This window comes from Heterodontus francisci, chromosome 24, assembly GCF_036365525.1.
Source record: "Heterodontus francisci isolate sHetFra1 chromosome 24, sHetFra1.hap1, whole genome shotgun sequence".
NCBI classification, from domain to species: domain Eukaryota; kingdom Metazoa; phylum Chordata; class Chondrichthyes; order Heterodontiformes; family Heterodontidae; genus Heterodontus; species Heterodontus francisci.
The window spans coordinates 58924901-58944724 of record NC_090394.1 but is presented as its reverse complement, the minus strand read 5'-3'; the positions used below and the strand labels follow the sequence as shown (position 1 = coordinate 58944724).

At 42.8% G+C, this 19824-nt stretch overlaps 1 protein-coding gene across 3 annotated transcripts in view; it reads left to right on the top strand.

The window, feature by feature from the left end:
* Positions 1-19824, top strand: part of cfap70 (cilia and flagella associated protein 70) — a 176552-nt gene that overhangs the window by 76758 nt on the left and 79970 nt on the right. For all 3 annotated transcript variants that reach the window (XM_068056300.1, XM_068056299.1, XM_068056298.1), the window contains 5 exons: positions 232-312; positions 3434-3525; positions 11800-11860; positions 15306-15500; positions 17146-17277. In XM_068056300.1, coding sequence (XP_067912401.1) covers positions 232-312; positions 3434-3525; positions 11800-11860; positions 15306-15500; positions 17146-17277 — 561 coding nt within the window. The remainder of the gene's footprint in view (positions 1-231; positions 313-3433; positions 3526-11799; positions 11861-15305; positions 15501-17145; positions 17278-19824) is intronic.

The following is a 19824-nucleotide window of genomic DNA, read 5'->3' as shown; positions in this document are numbered from 1 at the left end:
AGATTTAATTGGACAAAATATTTTTGAGAATGAAGATTCTAGTCTGATTTTTCTGATGCAGCGGCTAATATTAGAAACAAGATCCTGCCATTCCTTTAGAGAATTAAAGGTAATTCTTGGCTCTGAAAAACTAGATGTACTAGTTTTGCTTCTTTTTGGAATGTTTTATTCTGATCCAAAAGATTGTATTTCACTGCCTGCTTAATGTTTAAGTTTTTTTTCTTCCTGTAGAACTCAGTAAATTTGAAGGCATTTGTCACAGATCATGCAACAGAGCCAGAGGTGCCAAATGTAGTTAACGTGGAAGGAGAGGTACGTCTGTTAAAATAGTGCAACTTTTATTGAGAGACAGCTATGCATATTATTAGTGTCACAAAATGAAGGCATGTTGCCTTTGAAATTCTGTAGGGGTTTTCCTTTGCATGTCTTCCTCGTCTGGTCATGCTGCTGCTCACATAACATCAACATTGTCGACTACCATCCAACTCCACGTTGACTTCCTCACTGAGATCTCCTCCCTTCTATTGTTCCTTAACCTCTGCATGGAGCAATTCCTCATATGAATGCACTGGTTGAAGCACTATAGGAGGTCAAAGAGATAGGGGTAGTCATGCAGGTAATTGAACAAAAGGGTAAGAATTTTAAATGGGAGGAGTTCAGGGACTGAGAGCCAATGCAGGTCAATGAGACAAGGATGATGAATGAGTGGGATGGTTCAGGATAGAATATGGTAGCAGAATTTTGGATGAGCTGTAATTTATTTAGGGTGAAAACTGGAAGCATGGCCAGGAAATTATTGAAGTATTGTTTCTGGAGATGACAAAGAGGAGAATGAGGTTTTCAGTGGCAGTTTGTCTAAGGTAGGGGTGGAGACAAATTTTGTTACAAAAGCGGAAGTAGGCATTCTTTGTAATAGAGGTGATATGGGATTGGAAACTCAGCTCAGGGTTGAACAGGAACCCAAAGTTGCCAACAGCCTGGTGCAGCCTGAGTTAGTGTCCAGGAGGGGAATGGAATCAGAGGTCAGAGTTCGGAGTTTATGCCAGGGGTCAAGGGCAATAGCTTAGGTCTTAAAGTTAGCTGGAATAAATTACAGTTCATCTGATTCTGGATGATGTATAAGTAATCTGATGTCATGGATGCAGTAAAGGGGTAGAGCTGGGTGTCATCAGCATACAGGAGGATGTTTGAGGATCATATCGGCAACGGCCAGCATATATATGAGGAAGAGGAGGTTGGGTGCGAAGGATGAATCCTTGGAGGACTCTGGAGTGACAGTGGTATGAGGGTAGGAAAAGAAGCATTTCTAGAAATGCTCTGCTTATAATCAGATATGTAAGTGTGAAACCAAGTGCAGGCATTCCCATGCAGCTAGACAGTGGAGGATAGGCAATGGATAAGGATAGTGTGATTGATCATGTAAGAAGTTGCAGAAAGGTCGAGAAGGATGAGGAATGATACTGCACCACAATCACAATCAGAAGGGTAAGTCATTCGTGACTTTGTTCAGACTGTTTTTAATGTACTCGGAGGGCTAGAAACCTGATTAGAGGGCATTGCTGGAGAGATGGCATAGATCTGGGGTCGGGGAAACAGCTTCTTCAAGGACCTTGGACAGAAGATTAAGGTTGGAAATGGGATGGCAGATAGCAAAGATAAAGGGCTGGAAGGTGGATTTTTGAGCAACTTGGTGATAATAACAGTTTTGAAATGGAGGAAGTCAGTGAGAGGGGCTGCTGTGAGGAAAATACAATTTACGTTTATATAGTGCCTTTAATGTTGAATGGTGCTTCAATTGGTGAGGGGTGCTGGATGGAGCAAAGAAAAATAGCAAAGTAAACAGATTCTGAGCCATAGAGGGAGAAATTAGAAAGGGTGACTAGAAGCTTGGTTGAATAATGCATTTTAAGGTTTTTAAAGGCAGAGACAGAAAAGTGAACCAGTGGACTAGCTTGAAGAGGGCAGTGGACAGAGTAGAGCTGAGACAGCAGGATGCTCTGCACTGTGGATGTACCTACACCACATGGACTGCAGTGGTTCAAGAAGGCAGCTCAACACTTTCTCGAGAGCAATTAGGGACGGGCACCAAATGCTGGCCTTGCCAGCGACCCTCACATCCCATGAACGAATGGAAAAAAAACAAAGACGAGGGAGGAGTGTATAAAAGGCCAGAGTCAGAGGACCAGTGTAAGTTGGAAGAGGTTGTAGATTTGGGGTGGGGTGAGGCTGTGGAAGTATTTGAAGATGAGGATATAAATTTAATACTTTGGGGGGTTGGGAGCCAGTGTCAGCTAATGAGGAGAGGCTGATAGGTGACTGAGACTTAGTGCAGGATAGGACACAGGTGGAGGAGATTTGAACCTTGGATGCCTGCAAGGAGGGCATTGGAAAAATCAAATCTAGAAGTGATAAAAGCCGGACAAGGGTCAGGAGTGCATGTGCATGTAGATGTTGGATAAGATCAGGATTGATTTGAAGAAATAGCCATTGCTGTCTTACCCAAATATAGGCAGCAAAGTAAAAGTGGCCCTATAACAGGAAAGGGCCACTCTGAACCAAACTTTTGAATTATTGAAGTAGGGTTCCCCTGAGATGTCTATTGCAAATATATGCTTAGCTGATGGAGTGCTTCTCATCTGTTGAGATGTATTCTGGGGGTGTGATTTAACGTTCATTTTAAAAGATCAGAGGAAATAGGAGTAGGAGTAGGCCATTCAGCCCCTTGAGCCTGCTCCATCATTTAATAAGATTATGGCTGATCTGATTATGGCCTGAACTACGCTTACCTGCCTGCCTCCCATAATCCTTACCTAACTCAGCCTTGAATATATTTATTGACCCAACCTCCACTGCTCTCTGGGATAGAGAATTCCAAAGATTAACAACCCTCTGAGAGAAGAAATTCCTCATCAACTCCGTCTGAAAAGGGAGACCTCTCATTTTGAAACTGTGCCTCCTAGTTCTATATTCCCCCACAAGGGGAAACATCCTGTCAGCATCTACCCTGTCAAGTCCCCTCAGAATCTTATATGTTTCAATAAAATCACCTCTCATTCTTCTAAACTCCAATGAGTATAGGCCCAACCTGCTCAGCCTTTCCTCATAAGGTTTATTTGTGGTTTTAATAAATCTTGCACAATTGTGCACAGGCACCCAGTACACTACAAGCTGGTCTGCTATACAATCAAGCAATAGATGCATAGCGCCTGATAGTAGGGGAGTCCAAAGCACTACAGTAATCGGGTGTCACAGACTCCCAAATTTTGACTCCCAAATCTGATATCGACATCCAAATGTGATTCATTAATTGAGGGTATCAGATTTGTTTTTATGGTGCTGCTCTTACTTTCATTCAATAATCCATGTACCTTTATCCATCAAGAATGAGTTTGTAAACTCGAAAAATGTTTCACTTTTACATTGAACCTTTCAGCAATATGTAGAGGGAAGGTCATACATCGTTCTGGAGTTTACTCTGGCAAAACCTCTGGTGCAGAAGCGACTTCGTGAGGAACTGGCTAAAAGGTACATTTCAGACAGAATAGAGAACATTCACAATTTTTTCAGATGTGCAAATTAATACCTTGTTGATGAACTCTTGATAATGTATAAAATAATAATTTTTCTTCATTTCACATTATCCACATACTGTAGGAGTACATCTTAGCTTGATAGGTGGGATGTGGGCATTGCTGGCTAGGCCAGCATATATTGCCCATCCCTAATTGTCCTTGAGAAGATGGTGGTGAGCTGCTGCCTTGAACTGCTACAGTCCGTGGGATGTAGATACACTAACAGTGCTGTTAGGAAGGGAGTTCCAGGATTTTGACCCAGCGACAGTGAAGGAACGGTGATTTAGTTCTGAGTCAGGATGGTGTGTGGCTTGGAGGAGAACTTGCAGGTGGTGGTGTTCTCATGCATCTGCTGCCCTTGTCCTTTTGGGTGGTAGGAGTTGAGGGTTTGGAAGGTGCTGTTGAAGAAGTCTTGGTGAGTTATTGCAGTGCATCTTGTAAATGGCACACATTGCTGCCACTGTGCATCAGGGGTGAATGGAGTGAATGTTGAAGGTGGTGGATGGGATGCCAATCAAGCGAGCAACTTTGGATCGAACTTCTTGAGTGTGTGAGAACAGAATTTTCGAGAACAGAATAAGATGGGGACATTTAAGATGAAATAATTAATCAATCATGTATTACTAACAAACTAACCTCGGAGCTGCACAGACAACTTATCAGAAATGACTTCATAGCTTCAGGGCTGCACAGACAGCTTATCAGTAGAAATAGACTAGCAGGACAGCTGCAGCCTGCCGAAGAGTAGCCTATTGTAAAACAATCAGCCCAACATTGGGCGGCACAGTGGCGCAGTGGTTAGCACCGCAGCCTCACAGCTCCAGGGACCCGGGTTCGATTCCGGGTACTGCCTGTGTGGAGTTTGCAAGTTCTCCCTGTGTCTGCGGGGGTTTTCTCCGGGTGCTCCGGTTTCCTCCCACAAGCCAAAAGACTTGCAGGTTGATAGGTAAATTGGCCATTATAAATTGTCACTAGTATAGGTAGGTGGTAGGGAAATATAGGGACAGGTGGGGATGTTTGGTAGGAATATGGGATTAGTGTAGGATTAGTATAAATGGGTGGTTGATGTTCGGCACAGACTCGGTGGGCTGAAGGGCCTGTTTCAGTGCTGTATCTCTAATCTAATCTAATCTAATCTAAACATTCCAAGGAGATAGGGATGAGAAACTGCTAGAGTAAGGATGTGCAACAAATTGACAAGGCAGTACCCCAATCAGGCCATGACACCAAGAAACTGCAGAGTTTGTAAACCAATTGGGAACATAAAGGGGGGGGTGTCACAGATTTGTATGAAGAACTTTGGGCGGCACAGTGGCGCAGTGGTTAGCACCGCAGCCTCATAGCTCCAGGGACCCGGGTTCAATTCTGGGTACTGTCTGTGGAAATTTGCAAGTTCTCCCTGTGTCTGCGTGGGTTTTCTCCGGGTGCTCTGGTTTCCTCCCACCGCCAAAGACTTGCAGGTGATAGGTAAATTGGCTGTTATAAATTGCCCCTAGTGTAGGTAGGTTGTAGGGCATATGGGATTACTGTGGGGTTAGTATAGATGGGTGGTTGTCGGTCGGCACAGACTCGGTGGGCCGAAGGGCCTGTTTCAGTGCTGTATCTCTAAATAAATAAACTATAAGAAAGGCTTGATTTCCCTGCTCAGGCAGGAGAGGAGAGAAGAGCCCAGGTGTTTTTGTTGTTTGAATTAGAACATTACAGCACAGTACAGGCCCTTCGGCCCTCGATGTTGCGCCGACCTGTGAGACCATCTGACCTACACTATTCCATTTTCGTCCATATGTCTATCCAATGACCACTTAAATGCCCTTAAAGATGGCGAGTCTACTACTGTTTCAGGCAGGACGTTCCACGCCCCTACTACTCTCTGAGTAAAGAAACTACCTCTAACATCTGTCCTATATCTATCACCCCTCAACTTAAAGCTATGTCCCCTCGTGTTAGAATTGATACTATTGTCGCCTCTGAGTCAGAAGGTTGTGGGTTCAAATCCCACTCCAGAGAGCTTGCTATGTGCAATTGACTGTCGTGATTCCTACATTACAACAGTGACTACACTTCAGTCGTTGCTTTGCTGATGATGTAACCAAGAAGTACTGCAATAAATTTTCTTAAAGCTACAGTCGGACTTCATCTCTCTTTGTGTAAATAATGGGATCCAACAAGTGTTGTTGGAGCTGCATCCAGGCAAGTGAAGAGTATTCCATGACACTCATGACTTGTGCCTTGTAGATGGTGGACAGGCATTGGGGAGACAGCAGGTGAGTTACTCACCGCAGAATTCCCAGCCTCTGACTTGCTCTTGTAGCCACGGTATTTATGTGGCTGGTCCAGTTCACTTCCTGGTCAATGGTAACCCCCAGGATGTTGATAGTGGGGGATTCAGCGATGGTAATACCATTGAATGTCAAGGGGAGATGGTTAGATTCTCTCTTGTTTGAGATGGTCATTACCTAGCACTTGTGTGGTGCAAATGTTACTTGCCACTTATCAGCCCAAGCCTGGATGTTGTCCAGGTCTTGTTGCATCTGGACTTGGGCTGCTTCAGTATGTGAAGAGTTGCGAATGGTGCTGAACATTGTGCAATCATCAACTTCTGACCTCATGATGGACGTAGGTCATTGATGAAGCAGCTGAAGATGGTTGGGCCGAGGATACCATCACGGGATACCATCAGTGCTGAGCATGCACATGAAAATGGTGGCATGAAATTGCTGGCCGGCAGTGTTGCATGTGGTCTCCTATCCCCATGTCGGAACGTGCACCATTGTACCAGTTTCTTTTTCTCCAATTGAGGAACTATTTCTAGCTCACAACAGACCTCTTGTTTGTGGCAAAGACTCCAGCCTTTCTGCAGGAAAATGTTATACTAATCATATGTAGGATTATTAAACAGTTTGTTAGTTTATTCGGCCTCTGGTATTTAATGCTTTTTCCAAGCTTTGCTTGGGGACTAAAATGTTGGCAAGAGTTGAAACTGGGCACTGAGCCTCCAGAAAATATAGATAATAATTACTATATTGTCCAGCAACCTCCATAGATGGTCATCTAAACAACAAATAAAGCAGGAAAACACAAACAAGGGAGTAAATACAATTTGGAGTTTTACAGTTAATGCCCTGGAGGCCTCAGACTGGGGTGTCATATAGGATGACCTTTGGCACTGACCTGAGCTGTTATTTATCTACTTCAGAATAAACTAAGTGCTTCTATCACTGGGTTAGCATGTCTGCACTGACACTTGCTTAAGGATTTAAAAGCTGCACAAAATACAGCAGTGAAATAATGATGGCTGATACCAACAATCATCGAATGAAATAGATTTAAAAAAATACAACTTCCCAGATTTCTTCAGGTTCATAAAATACAACTATAAGGAACAGTTACAGCACAAGCACCTTTAGCTGAAAAAAGCTGAGCACTTACAGTCAACTGTTACTGAGAACATATTGTCCCTTATTTGGCGTTGAAAATATTAGCACCAGAAGGTACCAAGGACTTGCTAACTTCAGTTGACATTGCGCACTCACCATTTACAGCTCTCGACAAGACTATTTCTTCGCTACTGACCAGCAAAAAGAGAATGCCAACTTTGAGCAGAAAATCGAACACAGAACAGTACAGCACAGTACAGGCCCTTCGGCCCACGATGTTGTGCCGAACATTTAACCTACTCTAAGATCAAACTAACTACCTACCCTTCATTCTACTATCATCCATGTACCTATCTAAGGGTTGCTTAAATGCCCCTAATGTATCTGCTTCTACTACCACCGATGGCAGCGCATTCCACGCACCCACCACTCTCTGTGTAAAGAACCTACCTCTGACATCTCCCCGAAACCTTCCTCCAATCACCTTAAAATTATGCCCCCTGGTGATAGCCCTTTCCACCCTGGGAAAAAGTCTCTGACTATCCACTCTATCTATGCCTCTCATCATCTTGTACCCCTCTATCAAGTCACCTCTCATCCTTCTTCGCTCCAATGAGAAAAGCCCTAGCTCCCTCAATCTTTCTTCGTAGGACATGCCCTCCAGTCCAGGCAGCATCCTGGTAAATCTCCTCTGCACCCTCTCTAAAGCTTCCACATCCTTCCTATAATGAGGCGACCAGAACTGAACACAATATTCCAAGTGTGGTCGAACCAGGGCCTTAAAGAGCTGCAGCATAACCTCGCGGCTCTTAAACTCAATCCCCCTGTTAATGAAAGCCAACACATCATACGCCTTCTTAACAACCCTATCAACTTGGGTGGCAACTTTGAGCAATCTATGGACATGGACCCCAAGATCCCTCTGTTCCTCCACACTACCAAGAATCCTGCCTTTAAGCCTGTATTCCGCATTCAAATTCGACCTTCCAAAATGAATCACTTCACACTTTTCCAGGTTGAACTCCATCTGCCACTTCTCAGCCCAGCTCTGCATCCTGTCAATGTCCCGTTGCAACCTACAACAGCCTTCCACACTATCCACAACTGCAGCAACCTTCGTGTCATCGGCAAACTTGTTAACCCAGCCTTCCACTTACTCATCCAAGTCATTTATAAAAATCACAAAGAGCAGAGGTCCCAGAACAGATCCTTGTGGAACACCACTGGTCACCGAGCTCCATGCTGAATACTTTCCATCTACTACCACCCTCTGACTTCTATGGGCCAGCCAATTTTGTATCCAGACAGCCAACTTTCCCTGAATCCCATGCCTCCTTACTTTCTGAATGAGCCTACCATGGGGAACCTTATCAAACGCCTTGCTAAAATCCATATACACCACATCCACTGCTCTTTCATCAATGCGTTTTGTCACATCTTCAAAGAATTCAATAAGGCTTGTGAGGCATGACCTGCCCCTCACAAAGCCATGCTGACTGTCTCTAATTAAACCATGCTTTTCCAAATAATCATAAATCCTGTCTCTCAGAATCCTCTCCAATAATTTGCCCACTACCGACGTAAGACTGACTGGTCTATAATTCCCAGGGTTATCCCTATTCCCTTTCTTGAACAAGGGAACAACATTTGCCATCCTCCAATCATCCGGTACTACTCCAGTGGACAGTGAAGACGCAAAGATCATTGCCAAAGGCGCAGCAATCTCTTCCCTCGCTTCCTGTAATATCCTTGGGTATATCCCGTCTGGCCCCGGGGACTTATCTGTCCTCATATCATTCAAAATTTCCTGCACATCCTCCCTCTTAACCTCAACCTGTTCGAGCATATCAGCCTGTTCCACGCTATCCTCACAAACGACCAGGTCCCTCTCACTAGTGAATACTGAAGCAAAGTATTCATTTAGGACCTCCCCTACCTCCTCCGACTCCAGGCACAAGTTCCCTCCACTATCCCTGATCGGCCCTACCCTCACTCTGGCCATCCTCTTGTTCCTCACATAAGTGTAGAACGCCTTGGGATTTTCCTTAATCCTACCCGCCAAGACTTATTCATGTCCCCTTCTAGCTCTCCTTAGTCCATTCTTCAGTTCCTTCCTGGCTACCTTGTAACCCTCTAGAGCCCTGTCTGATCCTTGCTTCCTCATCCTTAAGTAAGCTTCCTTCTTCCTCTTGACTAGCTGTTCCGCATCTCTTGTCATCCAAGGTTCCTTCACCCTACCATCTCTTCCCTGCCTCATCGGGACAAACCTATCCAGCAGTCGCAGCAAGTGCTCCCTAAACAACCTCCACATTTCTGTCGTGCATTTCCCTGAGAACATCTGTTCCCAATTTATGCTCCCCAGTTCCTGCCTAATAGCATTGTAATTCCCCCTCCCCCAATTAAATATTTTTCCATCCCGTCTGCTCTTGTCCCTCTCCATGACGATAGTAAAGGTCAGGGAGTTGTGATCACTATCACCGAAATGCTCTCCCACCGAGAGATCTGCCACCTGGCCTGGTTCGTTGCCAAGCATCAACTCCAACATAGTCTCCCCTCTCGTCGGCCTATCTACATATCGAGTCAGGAAACCTTCCTGGACACACCTGACAAAAACTGCTCCATCCAAACTATTTGCACTAAGGAGGTTCCAATCAATATTAGGGAAGTTGAAGTCACCCATGACAACAACCCTGTTACTTCTGCACCTTTCCAAAATCTGCCTCCCAATCTGTTCCTCCATGTCTCTGTTGCTATTGGGGGGTCTATAGAAAACTCCCAACAAAGTGACTGCTCCTTTCCTGTTTCTGACTTCCACCCATAATGACTCCGTAGACAAACCCTCCTCGACGACCTCCCTTTCTGCAGCTGTGATACTATCCCTGATTAACAATGCCACTCCCCCACCTCTTTTACCTCCCTCCCTATTCCTTTTGAAACATCTAAACCCCGGAACATCCAATATCCATTCCTGCCCCTGTGATATCCACGTCTCCATAATGGCCACAACATCGTAGCTCCAAGTACTGATCCATGCTCTACTTTCATCACCCTTATTCCTGACACCTTGCGTTAAAATAGACACACTTCAACCCATCATACTGGCTGCAACTTTGCCCTGTCAACTGTCTAACCTTCCTCACAGACTCTCTGCACTCCGTATCTGCCTGTTCAACAGCTACCCCATCCACTGATCCATGGCTCCGGTTCCCATCCCCCTGCCAAACTAGTTTAAACCCTCCCGAAGAGCTCTAGCAAACCTCCCGCCCAGGATATTGGTGCCCCTCCAGTTCAGATGCAACCCGTCCTTCTTGTACAGGTCCCACCTTCCCCAGAAGGTATCCCAATGATCCACATATCTGAATCCCTCCCTCCTACACCAGGTATTGAGCAAAAAATGAATTAATTTAGGTGGGCTTGGAGACATGGGTGAAGAGGGAAATTTTTAGACTGCTTTTGTAGGAAGAGAGAAAGGTAACAAGACAAAATGGTTTTGGAAAATAATTCTGAGGCAGGAGTATAATGTCTGAACAATCAGCATGATGCAGCAGGAGGAACCTGGAGCAAGCAGTAATCTGGTCATAGGAGGGTTCCACCTTCAATTTAAGGCTGGAGAATATAGAGTGGAGCAAGGCCATTGAGGGATCTGAAAGGCACAGGGGTGCAGGCTTAGTGCAGAAGAGAATTTTAGCCAGAAGGATTCTGGGTTTGCTGAGGTTTGTGAAAAGCAGAGATGAGGAGGCTAACATGGAGAGTATTTGAGAAATTGATCCTCAAGGCGATATAGGCAAGGATGAAAGGTTCATTAGTGGTGAAAATGAAGGTAAGAACAATGCTGCAATGCAAATAATGCTCTGGAGTTACACCAAATGTGGATTTGAAAGTTCAGATTGGTCGAACAGAATGTCGAAGTTACACACCACTTATAGTTACTGCTACAGTGGTTGATGGATTTGGAGCAGGAATAAAGTAGGTGCTAGCTGGAGCACTTCAGTCTTTTTATTGGTACACATTACTTTTGTATTCTGTCTCAATTTATTGTAACTCAAACTTCTGTAAACAAAGCACTTATGTCTTCTCACCAATTTCTGCTTATCCTTTGCTAACTCACTATCCTCTCAGGGGACTCACTTCAAATTTAATAATTCTCTTTTTGCTGATATATACAGAAGGACACTGTTCAATTCCTGTTTTGAGTTAGCTGATCTAAGCTGGGTGCCAGTAGGTGGAGTACAGTTGGGTTCAGTGTCCATGGGATACACAGGGGAAAACCTGTAAGAGATCCCAGTTCTGATCACTCTTCATACACACCTGCTGTTCTAATCCAGATGGCCAGGCAGTGAAGGTTAGAACTGGAGCCTATTCTTTACACTTTATAAGCTTTAATTTACACAGACACACATTACAAACATGCACCTCCAAACCCAGTAAACACAGTTTCAGTCTGTTCCTAAACATAGGAGCACAAGTGATCCCCAGTTGATGCCCACCACCTGAATAAAAATTAAAACACCTACTTAATCTACAGTAATACCTGCTGGAAGTGTGCATTTGTAAACAGTGGAGGACAGGATTGGGCTTACCTGTGACACCTCCTACTATTGAATAACTTGCCAACGACTTTATTGGACACACATGAAGAATGACCACTCCGGCAAGATACTAGTAGCCACCTAGTGCCCATGGAACTATACAACTTGGAAGTCAATACTAATTCGGAAAGAATGGGAGAAAAGTGTACAAAAAAGTGCATAGCTGTTTGCATTTAAGTTATGCCACTAAACCCAATGTTAACTTTCTTTAGAGCATTATATATAAGTCCCTCATTAATTATTTGTCTCTCCCTCACACAGGGTTGCGGAACTAATTCCTCCTCGGCCACTATTCCCTCGTCGAACAGGTGGAGCAGATAAGGTGTGTGGAGGAATTGGAAAGGGATGGATGTAAGAAGTAATATAACTTTTTTATCGGATGGTCAGAACAATATAGCAATATATATGTTTTAATTAATAGCATTGTGGATTTATTACCCACTCCAGTATGAAATCTCTTCATTTAGAATCATCGAAAGTTTCCAGCACAGAAAGAGGCCACTGGGCCCATCGTGTCTGTGCCAGCTGAAAAACAGGCTACCCAGCATAATCCCACTTTACAGCATTTGGTCCGTAGCCATGCAGGTTACGGCTCTTGAGGTGCATATCCAGACGCCTTTTTAATGAGTTGAGGGTTTCTGCCTCTACTACCCTTACAAACAGTGAGTTCCAGCCCCCTACCACCCTCTGGGTGAAAAAAAAAACTTTTCTTCATCTCCCCTCTAATCTTTCTACCAATCATTTTAAATCTACACCCCCCTAGTCATTGATATACCTGCTAAGCTAAATAGGCCCTTCCTATCCACTCTATCCAGGCCCCTCACAATTCTGTATGTCTCATTCAAATCTCTCAGCCTCCTCTGTTCTAAGGAGAACAACCCCAGCCGATCCAATCTTTCCTGTCCTGGCAACATCCTTGCAAATCTCCTCTGTACCCTCTCTAGTGCAGTTACATCCTTTCTGTAATGAAGTGACCAGAACTGCACACAGTACTCAAGTTGTGACCTAACCAATGATTTATACAGTTCCAGCATAACTATATTCTATATCTCGGCTAATAAAGGAAAGGATTCCATATGCCTTCTTAACCACCTTATCGATCTGTCCTGCTACCTTCAGGGATCTGTGGACATTCACTCCAAGATCCCTCACTTCCTCTACACCTCTCAGTATTCTCCCTTTAATTGTGTATTCCTTTTCCTTGTTTGACCTCCTCAAATGCTTTGCCTCACGCTTCTCCGAGTTGAATTCCATTTGCCACTTTTCTGCCCAGTCCATTGATATATTCCTGTCCTGTACAACGTATCCTCCTTGCTATCAACCACACGGTCAATTTTTGTGTCATCTGCAAACTTCTTGATCATTCCCCCTACATTTACATCCAAATCATTAATATATACCACAAAAAGCAGGGGACCTAGTACTGAACCCTGTGGAACGCCACTGGGAACAGCCTTCCGGTTGCACAAACACCCGTTAACAATTACCCTTTGTTTCCTGAAATTGAGCCAATTTTGTATCCAGCTTGCTACATTTCCCTGGATTCCATTGGCTTTTATTTTTTTAACCAGTCTGCCATGTGGGACCTTGTCAAAAGTCTTGCTAAAATCCATGTAGACCACATGCACTACTACTCATCAATCCTCCTTGTTACTTTTTCAAAAATTTCAATCAAGTTAGTCAGACATGATCTTTCCTTAACAAATCCTTGCTGACTATCCTTGATTAATCTGTGCCGTTCTAAGTGACAGTTTATCCTGTTTCTCAGAATTGATTCCAATAATTTGCCCACTACTGAGGTTAGACTGACTGGCCTGTAATTATTTGGTCTATCCCTTGCTCTCTTTTTAAACAAAGATATAACATTAGCAGTCCTGCAATCTTCCGCACCACACCTGTATCCAGTGAGGACTGGAAAATAATGGTCAGAGCATCCACTGTTTCCTCCCTGGCTTCTTTTAACAGCCTGGGGTACATTTCATCCGGCCCTGGTGATTTTTCCACTTTGAAGTATACTAACCCTAGTGATACGTCCCCTCTCCCTGTGTTTATCAAATCCAATACTTCACACTCCTCCTCCTTAACTACAATGTCTGCATCGGCCCCCTCTTTTGTGAAGATACGCAAAGTGTTCATTAAGAACCATACCCACATCTTTGGCCTCAACACAAAGGTTACCTTTTTGGTCTTTTATGGATCCTACTCTTTCCTTAGTTAGCCTCTTACTCTTAATGTATTGATAGAACATCTTTGGGTTCATCTTGATCTTGCTTGCCAATATTCTTTCATGCCATCTCTTTACTTTCCTAATTTCCTTTTTGATTTCATCCCTCCACTTTTTCTATACTCCTCTCGGCTTTCTGTAGTATTGATTTCTTGGTGTCAGACATAAGCTTTCCTTTTCTGCCTTATCTTACCCTCTAAGCTCCTTGACATCCATGGGACTCTAGATCTGGCCATCCCAACCTTCATTTGTCTCCTGAAGCAATGTTCCTGTCCAAGTCACTCACTATCCTGACTTGGAAATATATTGCTATTCCTTCACTGTGGGTCAGAATTCTGGAACTCCCTCCTTAACAGCAATGTGGGTGTCCCTACACCACTTGGACCACAGCGATTCAAGAAGACAGCTCACCACCACCTTCTCAAGGGCAATTAAGGATGGGCAATAAATGCTGACCTTGCCAGCGATGCCCACATCCCAAGAATAAATAATGAGCATTGTATGGTTAATACAACAAATGAATGACTTGTTCCCAGGTCTTTGTCAATCTAGGCTTGTGACAACATTTCAAAGAATACTGTTGTTCAGATGTTTTCATCCCCCACTGCTCTAGTTCAGGACACCTATTTAGTGTTCCAACAATGTGTGACGCAACATTTTTTCAAGGGAACGCAGTTATTCGTGCTAACCAATCCACATGATCTTTTTAGTAAGCAGCTTCTTTCTTCACACACGATTCCTTGCAGTAAACTCCAGTATTTTAGCTTATAATGTATTTCAGTGAGTACTTGAATTTTTTAAAGATACTCTTTTGGGAATAGGGCTTGTTCTTGTACTAAATTTTCACTCAATAATAAAATGCAACTTGAAGTTTATCCAAAGGAAATTAATCCTGAAAAGGAATTTTTAGAAGTTGGTTAACTTAGAGGTAATCAGTTGGGTAGATCACAGAGAGGGTAATTGTGCCTTTGGGTGATGATGCAAAACAACCGATATTGGATCAGGTGGTCACATAATGGGCAGCTGATCCGATATCGGCTGTTTTACACTATCAACCAAAGTTAAAATTATCTTGGACAACCAGATACAACAAGAAAGCTGAGAAGATAATGAAAGACTGAAGCTGAATTTGGCATGTACTGGAAGAGGACTAATTTGCAGAGTTATGGGGAAAAAGCTGGCTAGGGTCGGTTCTAAATTAGACAGCCCTTTCAAAGATCCGGCACAGGCACAATGATCAAATGGCCGCCTTTTGTACTGAAAGATTCTAAAATTCTATAAAGTATTTCCTGTGATTGCTTTTCTCATGCCTACTACCAAGGATTGCAGAGCAAATGTGAAACCTTTCAGAAATTTTTAAAAATTATAGCAGGGATAAATCATTACAGAAACCTATTTGATTACACCAAGTAGGTCCAGTTGGCCAGGTTGAATTAGCCACTTGTGTTCTTAAAGACAAGGCATTCTATTCAGAAAATAGGGTATTGGGGTAATCTTTATTCAAGTAAGTGTTCATTACACGGATGATTTCTGTTTGTCACAGGCTGTTGCAGACTACCACGATCAGATAATCAGTGTGGCTAAAGTCATCATGGACGAATATCAGGAGATGTTTGGACGGAAGCTAGTTGAAGGAAAACTCTCGCAAGAATACCAGGATCAGGAAGAGCGCAAACATAAACTTATATTTGAGCTGAACGCCTCAGGAAAATACTTTGCCTTCAAGGAACAGCTTAAGGTAAAAAACAAAGAATGCTGGAAATACTCAACAGGTCTGGCAGCATCTGTGGAGACAGAAGCAGAGTTAACGTTTCAGGTCAGTGACCTTTCATCAGAACGGAGATGGGCAAAAAATCCTGGCCTTGCCAGTGACGTTCATATTACATGATCAAATAAAGAAAAATGAAGAGCTTGCCATCTCATTCTCAGTCCCATTAGGTTGGGCAGTGTACACAAACCTGAATCAAAGTGGAACTTCAGTATTGGCATGACTATGACTGAAAGCTTGTAAAGAATCTCTAAAATAATTATATATTTTCCAATATTGGAATACCGATGCAATTTACATAAACACTGTTCTATGACCATTCAGTCTTTCATGAAAGATTGCATACAGATAGTATTGGGATAATAGCTAGATTGAAGAGTAGTGAATTTTTGTTGGGACCTAGATTTGATTCCCAGACTTGACAGAAAATGGGATTTGGGCTACAACTAAAAACTGATTTTTCCATTTCTCAACCAACTTGCTTTTATAAGACTGGGGAATCTAATCAGTGAGCAGACCTATCTCATGCCATTTCAAAGGTGCTTCTTGAAGGCACACCAACGAAATGGAACATCCCATCTTCCAGCTAATAAGCACACTACTGGGAAATAACTTGAGTAATGATATTTTTCCAAATCTTCTGAAGTTTTGACAGCTGAATGTTCTGTGATCCAGATTTTGCAGTCAGTGGTAACATAGTGGCGCTTAGCACTGATCTTGAAGAAAGCTGCCCACAAAGATTTAATGATCTCTGTGGCATGGATTTCACTTCTCCTGATAATTTGATTCTGGTGGTAACTGTAGGGAATCTCTGGTGGATAGCAACAGTGATGTCTTGAAGCTGGCTAAGCAGCCAATCGCATTGAAGGATTCTAACAGACAGAAAACCAGGAACTAAAATGCATTGATTATCCTACACTTTTAATCATTTTACAGAGAGCTAAGAAAAGATTGGGAAATAGATATGGGATTCAGGTAGAAACTGAAATATCATAAACTTTAAAAAAAATTTATTCTGTTAAGAACGTTTGGAATTTTTATCATAAGAGAAATTTGACATTCTACAAATATAAAATTAGTTTTTCAGGGCCTGAGAGGTTGTTGAGCAGTAATTAGGACTTAGTACGGTGTTAAAAACCCAGTTACATCACATTCTAAAAAGCATAAATTTTGATCGGTTTTTATACAAAGGTTAGAGTGTAAAAAGCCGAAGTTCACATTAATTCAACCAATTTCTAAAGATTTCTATTTATGGGGCTCCAACAGCATTACCTGTGGAGGAGCTGGGAATCACTGATAGCAGCTTCTGGATTTCCCCATTTAACTGCGTATGTTGGACGCCAGAAGTTGCTGTCAGTTTCACAGTAGTAATGATGGTGAAACTGTTAGCGTTCAACATCATTACAACTGTGAAAGTGACAGCAGCTTCTAGTGTCCACACATGCGGAGTTAAATGCCGAAATCCAGAAGATACTGCCAGTTTCACAGTTGTAATGATGGTGAATGCTGACAATTTCACCATCATTACTACTACAAAGTCCTGGCCTATGTATTAATGTAAATTTTCTGGAGATCATGTCATGTAAAATTGCTAATTTCCAATTTCCCATTTTAGCATGCGGTTGTGAAAATTGTCCGGGAGAAGTACTTGAAGACAGTGGCCTTTGAGAATAGAGAACAGCTTCAGACGTTCCTTAATGAATTGTACATTTACTTGGTGGATGAGATGCATTGTTGTCTGCACAAGGTAAGGAACAGCTAAAGTGGGCAAAGCTTTGTCCTTTTCTCTGCATGATGAAAAAATGTTACAGTTCTTACTTTGCAAAGTATGGTTAAGTTTATTGAGGTCATTAGATATGTCAGCCAAATAGCCCAGAAGCACTGGTTGAGGAAATAATGGTGAAGTGATGATTCAATGTCAATCAAAAACCTGTGACAGTCCACTCTGAGTTTGAACATTCTTGCCAAAACTTTACCAAGAGACAGACAATGAACTTCTGTATGAAAGAGAAGTTTCCAGTGCAATGATCCCATCTCTCCATCTCTACGTATAACACTGAAAAGACTGGGGTTTAGAAGACGAGCTTTCATGTGGTTCACCACCTTGATAGCCAAAGTCAGTACATCTGACAACTGTTTTGACATCACTTTTGCAACTAATGCCTTGCTTTACTTTGGTAAATTGGCAATCAAAAGTCTGTAAGTGGTAGTTGGATCAATGAGGCTGTTTCTGGTAACAGTTTACTATGCACAAGGTGAATCTGATTGGCCCAACTTCCACTATTAGAAATCAGCAGGATTTCAAGCATTCCATGCTGTGCTGAGATCAACCTATGCAAAACTTAGGTTTATACTTTCTCTTTGAATTTAAACTTAGATTTGTTCTGTTTCGTTGCAATTTCAAAAGATTCAGATTTTGATGCACCTTCTCTGGCTACATGAAGTCGTATTGATGGTTGTCCTCCTCGGCTAACCTGTTCTCCTTACAATCCCTTGGATTGCTGTGCAGACCACTCATACATTTTGTTTCGATCATTCTGTAATTTCCAACCTCCCTCCTTTGATTCCACTGCCCCTCCTAGTTTTATATCCTCTGCAAATTTGACCAATTTTCATGTAGTTTCTGATTCTAAATAATGTAAACTAGAAATTGCAATGAGGCACCCTACTGTAACTCCCCTGTACCCTGACATTACTCCACTAACCTGCACAGATTATTTTCTACACTTCAGCCAATTTCTTATCCATACTCAAGTTCTGTTCTGAATCTCCACAACTTGGAGCTTGACTATTCGTGTGGAACTTTATGAAATGCCTTTTGGAAAACTAAGTATACAATGTTGTAGGTTTACCACAATCAACTTAGGTTGTTACTTTCTCAAAGAAATCAGAGATGTTGATCAGGCAGAATCTTCCCTGTCTAAAGCCGTATTGATTGCTGTTTGCTAGATTGTAAAAACACAGATAATCCTGAAGATTATTCTGGATGACCAGTTCTATTATTTTACACAAAAATAAAATAGACTAATGAGACTGTAGTTGCCACCCTTTTTGAATATCATTATAGAGTGTAGAATCTTAGAATGATATAGCACAGAAGGAGGCCATTCAGCCATCGTGCCTGTGCTGACTCTTTAGGGCGAAGGAATTAATCCCATTCCCTGCTCTTTCCCCATAGCCCTGCAGTTTTTTTCCTTCAAGTACTCAGGGGGTCTCCCGCGCTGAAATCGGAAATTGCCTGCCCACCTCAAGCCAGGCTGGGGTGGGCCCCCCAGCTGATGGTTGGCCATCAGTCTCGAGGGATTACTTGTTTTAATCCCTTTCAACTTGTTTAAGATTTCCATCTCATTTATATCAGAAGTACTGAATTTTGTCTTTTTTGACAAAAGCGTATTCTTCTTGTCTTTTCTTGTGAACACTTGGAAGAAATAATTGGTCAGAGAATATTTACTACCTTGTGGTCATCCTCAATTTCAGGACCAGATGTGTATTTTAATAGTGTCATCTTTTCTTTCGCTGAACTCATGCTATTGTAGTAGTGAATTTTTTTTTACTGTCATATTTTCTTATGTTTCTTTTTGTCTCTTTAATCACCATTTTACCTTGTTGAGTGATCTTGTAAATATCCTAGTGAGCCTTTTCTCCTTTCTCCCAACAGGATATGTAGAGTTCATTTTGTCCTCTTTATTTCATTTTTACTTGTTAATCCATTCGGGATTGCATTTTTAAAAATTCACTCACGGGATGTGGGCGTCGCTGGCTAGGCTAGCATTTATTGCCCATCCCTAATTGCCCTTGAGAAGGTGGTGGTGAGCTGCCTTCTTGAACCGCTGCAGTCCATGTGGGGTAGGTACACCCACAGTGCTGTTAGGAAGGGAGTTCCAGGATTTTGACCCAGCGACAGTGAAGGAACGGCGATATAGTTCCAAGTCAGGATGGTGTGTGACTTGGAGGGGAACTTGCAGGGGGTGGTGTTCCCATGTATTTGCTGCCCTTGTCCTTCTAGTTGGTAGAGGTCGCGGGTTTGGAAGGTGCTGTCGAAGGAGCCTTGGTGTATGGCTGCAGTGCATCTTGTGGATGGTACACACTGCTGCCACTGCACGTTGGTGGTGGAGGGAGTGAATGTTTGTAGATGGGGTGCCAATCAAGCAGGCTGCTTTGTCTTGGATGGTGTCGAGCTTCTTGAGTGTTGTTGGAGCTGCACCCATCCAGGCAAGTGGAGAGTATTCCATCACACTCCTGACTTGTGCCTTGTAGATTGTGGACAGGCTTTGGGGAGTCAGGAGGTGAGTTA